The sequence below is a fragment of the Rhinoraja longicauda genome, chromosome 2 (assembly GCF_053455715.1).
Source record: "Rhinoraja longicauda isolate Sanriku21f chromosome 2, sRhiLon1.1, whole genome shotgun sequence".
Lineage (NCBI taxonomy): Eukaryota > Metazoa > Chordata > Chondrichthyes > Rajiformes > Arhynchobatidae > Rhinoraja > Rhinoraja longicauda.
The window spans coordinates 29,327,333-29,335,435 of NC_135954.1; the positions used below are offsets into that span (position 1 = coordinate 29,327,333).

Genomic DNA, 8,103 nt, shown 5'->3' on the forward strand with positions numbered 1-8,103 from the left:
TCTCTTCTCCAGGCAGCAGCTGATTGTAGGAACTCGATGTGCACAAAGTGATTGCTACATTTCCTGCATTTACAACAGTGAGCACATTCAAACTTATTTCACTGGCCTTGAAGCTCTTTGGGGAAAGTTGATATCAACACAATGATACTAAAGTCTTTTCTGTTTTTGCATCAGCTGAGTATCCTTGTTAAATTGTGGAGATTACAGCGGGATATGCTGGTAACAATGAACGCTACAAAAGTAAAAGGTTAGGCACTAAGCAACTAGTTACAGAAACTGAAACAGTAAACCCTGGCTAAGATCAGTGAAGAGCATGGCATGAAACATGAAGCTTGCTGGCAGTACAGAGACCAGAAATACACAGAACATGCCCTGCAATTGGACAACATATGTAGTTGCCGCACAAAAAATCACCTAACCTGTAAATAAAGGTGGAGGCAAAAGGAACTGCAGATGTTAGAATTTTGAGCTAAACACAAAGTACTGGAGCAACTCAGCGGGTCAGGGAGCAAGTTTGGAGGAATAGACAGGCAATAGCAACAATCTGCTGGAGGAGCTTTGCTGAACCATCAGTATCTGTGGGAGAAAAGGATGGCTAACGTTTCTGATGCAGGGGTTTGACACAAAACATCCACTCTCCTTTCTCCCACAGACACTGTTCGACCCATTGATTTCCTCCAGTAGATCATTAGTTGCTCCAGATTCCTGCATTTGCAGCCTCTTGAAAATGGCACCAAAACCTGGTAATTCTTGTCTACTGTTTCTGTATACTATTCCTATACACTGGTACTTACTCTAAGATTATGGCTATATACCTATACACTGGTACTTAATCTAAGATTGTGGCTATGTATAGTAATACCTTTACTGTATGCAAAAAATAATTTCACTGAACCTCTGTACATGTGACAAAAGTACCATTGAACTTGTGTCTCCATTAAAGAGAGTCCATTTCATGATAAGTTTTAGAACAACCAAATTTTGATTCAGGATTTTGTTGTCAATGGTGAATGGGGAGACATTTAATGTGCACTGGTGTAGAAATGACTTCTGCTAACGCAGAAATATCATGAGGGTCAACTGAATGGAAACAGAATGCTGACCATTTATGATCAGTTCTCCTTGTTACAGGGTTCAAAAATGATGGCTGAGTGGATACCTAGGAAAGTAAATAAGGAGGATCTAGTTAACCTGGAATGCACAAAATAGCTCGGATGAATCAATTCATCTGAAGAAGAATCGAGAACGGAAGAATGGAGACCCGAGGAACTGCAGATGCTGGAATCTTGAATAAAATACAAAGTGCTGGAGTAACTCAGTGGGCCAGGCAGCATCTGTGGAGGGAATGGACGGGCAAGAAACATCACCTATCCTTTCCCTCCAGAGATGCCACCTGTGTTGTTTTTTTTAGTTTATTAATGTCACATGTCACATGTACAGTGAAAAGCTTTTTGTTGCATGCTATCCAGTTAAAGAAAAAACTATATTACAATCAAGCCGTCCACACTGTACAGATGAAAGATAAAGGGTTCAACATTTAGTGCAAGATAGAGTCCATTTAAAAATAGTTCAAATTTCTCCAATGAGGTAGACTGTTCAGGGCCATACACTCTAGCTGGTGAGAAGATGGTTCAGTTGCCTGATAACAGATGGGAAGAGACTGTCCCTGAATCTGGAGGTATCCATTTTCAACCCTCTGTACCTCTTGCCTGATGGGAGAGGGGGGAAGAGGGGTGAGACTGATCCTTGGTTATGCTGCTGGCCTTGCCGAGGCAGTGTGAAGTGCGGATGGAGTCAAAGTGAAGGGAGATGGGTTTGTGTGATGCTCTCGGCCGTGTCCACAACTCTCCGTAATTTGTTGCGGTCTTGAATGCAGCTGTTCCCAAACCAGGCTGCGATGCTTCCCGATAAAATGCTTTCTGCAAATGTTGGTGAGGGATTGACCTTCTGAGTTCCACCACCACCGTTATGAATGCAGGGATGAAGGATGGGCTGTGGGCCTGTTGGAGGTTATTGGAGGACCGTGAAATCACACTGGCGAGGTCTGCATTGTCCTTGTCCAATGGACAAAACTCCTGTTGCACTTCCTGGCTATATTGTGCGGTGGCAGCCTCACTTATTCTGCGGACGACGGGAGAGAGAAACTCTCTCTCGGACACACTCGGGTCTGGATCTGTTTCCCTCCCCCATCACTTTTCCAGCTCCCCCCCCCCCCCCCCCCCCCCTACTACAATCAGTCTGATAAAGAGTCTCTGGAGATGTTGCCTGACCCCACTGAGTTACTCCAAAACGTTGTGTTTTATTTTTGTTGTAAACCAGCATCTGTAGATCCTTGTGTCTTCATGTTTCAACACGACGTGGCTTCCCTGTGTATTGGTTTACCAATCTCTACCTGTCTCTACAGCAACGCAAACAAAACCCTTGCTCCGGTTGCAGAATAGTTTCTACGAAGCTCTGCTAATCCCCGGCGCCTGACGCTGGATCCCCGGCTCCCCGCGGCTGAGGGAACGGCCTGAGCCCAGGGCAATCCCAGGGCAATGTGGTTCGGTGGACGCCTCTCTCGTTTCGCCCCCTCTCCCCCGGCAGAGGAGCTGCGGCGGAGGGAGCGGGCTTTCCTGCTGGACTGTGTGGCTGTCAGCTCCATCTCCAGGGGCCACAGCCGCTCTGCGCCCAGAGCTGGGAGTGTAATCCCACCCTACAACCCACAGAGAGACTGCCACGCCGCCGCCTACTTCACGACCAGACCCCTCTTGCCACTGTTGAGAAAAACCGGCCAAGTGAGTGACAATAGACAATAGAAATAGACAATAGACAATAGACAATAGAAATAGACAATACACAATAGACAATAGGTGCAGGAGGAGGCCATTCGACCCTTCGAGCCAGCACCACCATTCAATGTGATCATGGCTGATCATTCTCAATCAGTACCCCGTTCATGCCTTCTCCCCATACCCCCTGACTCCGCTATCCTAAAGAGCTCTATCTAGCTCTCTCTTGAATGCATTCAGAGAATTGGCCTCCACTGCCTTCTGAGGCAGAGAATTCCACAGATTCACAACTCTCTGACTGAAAAAGTTTTTCCTCATCTCAGTTCTAAATGGCCTACCCCTTATTCTTAAACTGTGGCCCCTTGTTCTGGACTCCCCCAACATTGGGAACATGTCCCTTCTCCTGCCTTGTCCCCTTAACCCTCGGCTCACTGAGCGAAACGCAAAGCTGGAGGGGAGCGGGTCATGCAGCATCTGGGGAGGGAATGGACAGGCGACGTTTCGGGTTGGGACCCTTCTTCAGATTGATCCTGGCTCGAAACGTCGCCGATACATTTCCTCCACCGATGCCGCCTGGCCCGCTGAGTCCCTCCAGCACCTTGTGTTTTGCTCAAGATCCCAGCGCCTGCAGTTTCAAATGCTCCCCGCTCTCATGTTTCTTTATGATCCCAGCAATGATTGAGACAGCGTATGATAATCGTTGAACGACACTGGGCTTGTACCGGGTGGGGTTCAGAAGGATGATAGGGGGACCTCATTGAAACTAACCGAATAGTGAAAGGCCTGGATAGAGTGGATGTGGAGAGGACGTTTCACTAGTGGGAGAGTCTAGGACCAGAGGCTAAAGCCGCAGAATGAAAGGACGTACCTTTGGAAGGATGAGGTTAAATCATCTTCCTTTAAACATCCTTTAGATAAAGGGTGGTGAACCTGTGGAATTCATTGCCACAGGCGGCCGTGCAGGCAAGGTCACAGTGTATCTTTTAAGGCAGAATTTCTTGATTAGTACGGGTGTCAAGGGTTACGTGGAGTAGGCGGGAGAATGGTGTTTAGGAGGGGAAAGATAGATCGGCAATGATTGAATGGTGGAGTAGACTTGATGGGTCGAATGTCCTAATTCTGCTCCTAAACATATAAGATCATTAAGGGGTTGGACACGTTAGAGGCAGGAAACATGTTCCCAATGTTGGGGGAGTCCAGAACCAGGGGCCACCGTTTAAGAATAAGGGGTAGGCCATTTAGAACTGAGATGAGGAAAAACTTTTTCAGTCAAAGAGTTGTGAATCTGTGGAATTCTCTGCCTCAGAAGGCAGTGGAGGCCAATTCTCTGAATGCATTCAAGAGAGAGCTAGATAGAGCTCTTAAGGATAGCGGAGTCAGGGAGTATGGGGAGAAGGCAGGAAAAGGGTACTGATTGAGAATGATCAGCCATGATCACATTGAATGGCTCGAAGGGCCGAATGGCCTCCTCCTGTACTATTGTCTATTGTCTATTGTCTATCACTTAGGAATTTATGATTATAAATCTATCTCGGCTCTCAATATAACCGTTCGATTTTGATTTAAAAAAAATCCAGATTCCAATGCGTGTGTCGAGGCGGGTTTGAAGGACCGCTCCAGCAGCGAACTTGATGCAAACGAACAGAGAGCGGGGTCTGGTGCGTCTGGGTCGAACCGCTCAGTTACTGCAGTTCAGGCGCTGCTTCACGTTGCAGCATTTTTTTACGGGATATTAACAACGAGCATCTAAAGGGCTCACAAGGGCTTCATTGCGTTTTATTGCATGCTATATGATGGTTCTACCGTTCGTGTTTCGCTATGTAGGAAAGTAACTGCAGATGCTGGTACAAATCGAAGGTATCACAAAATGCTGGAGTAACTCAGCGGGTCAGGCAGCATCTCTGGAGAAAAGGAATGGTGTCGAGACCCTTCCTCAGACTAATAAGTTGAAGAAAGTCGCGAATAGGTTAAAGAAAGTGGCAGTGTAAATATTAATTGATTATTTTGTCCCAAGGCGGGCGGTGGGACCTCTGTCCACGGCGCGGTGGTCGATCGATTCGAGATTTGTGGAGAGGCAGCCTGCTACCTGCGAACAAGGAACAAAAACGGCGCAGGTACACGGGCAGCACGAACAGAAATCCCCATTAAAAAATATACAAAGCTCAGGAGTAACTAAGCGCAGGAGGGCGGCATCTCGGGGGGAGAACATGGATAGGTGACGTTTCGGGTCGGGACCTTTCTTCAGCACTTTGTGTCATTTTGTTTGTAAACCATCATTCATTATTTCTATAAATCTCCATTAGTCGGGCGGGATTGGTGGCCAGAGCGCTATTGTTTCGGATGAAAACTGGGATTCGTTACAGGGTAATATCTCGAGGAAGGGAAAAGATATGGGAAAGGGGGGAAAGTTTCTGCAGGCAAAACAATTCTGTGTTTGAACTGCAAACATCGGTGAAAAAAAGCAGGCAGACCTGACTGATTTTGATGCACCGATAAAAAATGTCATGTTTTCTCTGAAGAGTGGAAGACTGAAGAGAGACCTGACATAAGTATATAAGTATATAGGCATAGACAATAGACAATAGGTGCTGGAGTAGGCCATTCGGCACTTCGAGCCGGCATCGCCATTCAATGTGATCGTGGCTGATCATTGTCAATCAGTACCCCGTTCCCGCCTTCTCCCCATACCCCCTGACTCTGCTATCATTAAGAGATGAGGTGGACAGTCAGAACCTTTTCCCTGGGTGGATATGTCAAAGACTAGAGGACATAGCTTTAAGATGAGAGGGGCAAAATTTAAAGGAGATGTGCAGGAAAGTTCTTTTACACAGCGAGTGGTGAACATATTGGGGGGGGGGGGGGGGAGGGGGAGGCAGATACCAGGGTGGCATTTAAGATGCTTTTAGATAGGCTCATGGATATGTAGAGAATGGGGGGATATGGATCATGTGCAGGCAGCAGAGAATAGTTTGGCATGGCACCAAGGATAGCTAATGTAACTCCACTTTTTAAGAAAGGAGGGAGAAAGAAAACGGGGAATTGTAGACCAGTTAGCCTTACATTGGTAATGGGGAAGATAATTGAGTCCATTATTAAAGGTGTAAACGCAGCGCATTTGGAAAGAAAGCAGTGACAGGATCGATCAAAGTCAGCATGAATTTATGAAGGGGAAATCATGCTTGACTAATATTCTGGAAGTAGAATGGATAAGGGAGAGCCAGTGAATGTGGTGTATCTGGACCTTCAAAAAGCTTTTGACAAGGTCCCACACAAGAGATTAGTGAGCAAAATTAGAGCACATGGTATTGGGGGGAAGGTATTGACATGGATAGAGAACGGTTTGGCAGACAGGAAGCAAATAGTAGGAATTAACGGGTCCTTTTCAGAATGGCAGGCAGTGACTAGTGGGGTGCCGCAAGGCTCAGTGCTGGGACCCCAGCTATTTACAATATATATTAACAAATAGACAAGGGAATTAAATGTGACATCTCCAAGTTTGCAGATGACACAAATCTGGGTGGCAGTGTGAGCTGTGTGAGGATGCTATGAGGCTGCAGGGCAACTTGGATAGGTTGGGTGAGTGGGCAGATGCATGATGCAGATGGAGTATAATGCGGATAAATGTGAGGTTATCCACTTTGGTGGCAAGAACAGGAAGGCAGACTATTATCTGAATTGTGCCAGATTAGGAAAAGGGGAGGTGCAACGAGACCTGGGTATGCTTATACATCAGTCACTGAAAGTAAGCATGCAGGTAACAGCAGGCAGTGAAGAAAGCTAATGGCATGTTGGCCTTCATTGCGAGAGAATTTGAGTTTAGGAGCAAGGAGGTCCTACTGCAGTTGTACAGGGCTCTGGTGAGACTGCACCTGGAGTATTGTGTACAGTTTTGGTCTCCTAATTTGAGGAATGACATTATTGCTATTGAGGGAGTGCAGCGTAGGTTCACCGAGTTAATTCCAGGGATGGCGGGACTGCTATTGAGGGCGTGCAGCGTAGGTTCACTAGGTAAATTCCCGGAATGGCGGGACTGTCGTATGTTGAAAGGCTGGAGCAATTAGGCTTGTATACACTGGAATTTAGAAGGATGAGGGGGGATCTTATTGAAACATATAAGATAATTAGGGGATTGGACACATTAGAGGCAGGAAACATGTTCCCAATGTTGGGGGAGTCCAGAACAAGGGGCCACAGTTTAAGAATAAGGGGTAGGCCATTTAGAACGGAGATGAGGAAGAACTTTTTCAGTCAGAGAGTGGTGAAGGTGTGGAATTCTCTGCCTCAGAAGGCAGTGGAGGCAAGTTCGTTGGATGCTTTCAAGAGAGAACTGGATAGAGCTCTTAAGGATAGCGGAGTGAGGGGGTATGGGGAGAAGGCAGGAACGGGGTACTGATTGAGAGTGATCAGCCATGATTGCATTGAATGGCGGTGCTGGCTCGAGGGGCTGAATGGCCTACTCCTGCACCTATTGTCTATTGTCTATTGACTGACATATGATGAAAAAATGGGTCGACTGGGTTTGTATTCACTGGAATCTAGAGGGATAGGAGCTGGTCTTATAGAAACATATAACATTCTGAAAGGATTGGACAGGCTAGATGCAGGAACAATGTTCCCAATGTTGGGGGAGTCCAGAACTAGGGGTCACAGTTAAAGAATAAGGGGTAGGCCATTTAGGACTGAGATGAGGAAAAACCTTTTCACCCAGAGATTTGTGAATCTGTGAAATTCTCTGCCACAGAAGACAGTGGAGGCCAATTCACTGAATGTTTTCAAGAGAGAGTTAGATTTATCTCTTCGGGCTAAAGGAATCAAGGGATATGGGGAAAAAGCAGGAACGGGGTACTGATTTTAGATGATCAGCCATGATCATATTGAATGTTGGTGCTGGCTTGAAGGACCGAATGGCCTACTCCTGCACCTATTTTCCAATGTTTCCTGTTCTATGTTCTATGTTTTGAAAAAATCACTGAGTCTCTTCGGGTGTGTTTGGTGGCAGGTTACTCGGCGGAGCAAGTGAAAGGCCATTCTCTCTTTCTCACTGGAATTAAGCCTGTATTTGGATACAACGGTCTATATGGCTACAGGAGGAACACGCCAGCATTGCGAAGACTCCCATCGTCTTTTGGTATGACCAGCCTGTCACCACATTATTGAACAAATCTGTCGGCGGTCGCTCCTCCGCCTCTCTGTTCCGGCTAGTTCAGTGTACTGACGTATGTCAACCCTAGTACACTGGGATATCACCATTGTTTGGATCTTTGGTATCACTGGTGCTTGTCTCATCTTGTTGATAGTAGAGTCATAGAGCCCAGATCAACTCTTAGGCCCA

General features: G+C 46.6%; 1 protein-coding gene across 1 annotated transcript; it reads left to right on the top strand.

Annotated features, from left to right (window-relative positions):
- The first annotated feature begins 2,537 nt into the window (after positions 1-2,537).
- Positions 2,538-7,928, top strand: LOC144609216 (sperm microtubule associated protein 1-like). The gene is made up of 3 exons (XM_078427637.1): positions 2,538-2,777; positions 4,786-4,885; positions 7,771-7,928. The coding sequence occupies exons 1-3, from the start codon at positions 2,538-2,540 to the stop codon at positions 7,926-7,928; spliced, it is 498 nt and encodes a 165-aa protein (XP_078283763.1).
- The last annotated feature ends 175 nt before the right edge of the window (positions 7,929-8,103 follow it).

What these genes read in the sequence shown, in the direction of transcription:
- LOC144609216 (XM_078427637.1), top strand. Translation starts at nt 2,538, where the DNA reads ATGTGGTTCGGTGGACGCCTCTCTCGTTTCGCCCCCTCTCCCCCGGCA. An exon ending in TGTTGAGAAAAACCGGCCAA is followed by an intron (nt 2,778 to 4,785) that starts GTGAGTGACAAT and finishes TTTTGTCCCAAG; the next exon opens with GCGGGCGGTGGGACCTCTGT. An exon ending in AAGGAACAAAAACGGCGCAG is followed by an intron (nt 4,886 to 7,770) that starts GTACACGGGCAG and finishes GTTTGGTGGCAG; the next exon opens with GTTACTCGGCGGAGCAAGTG.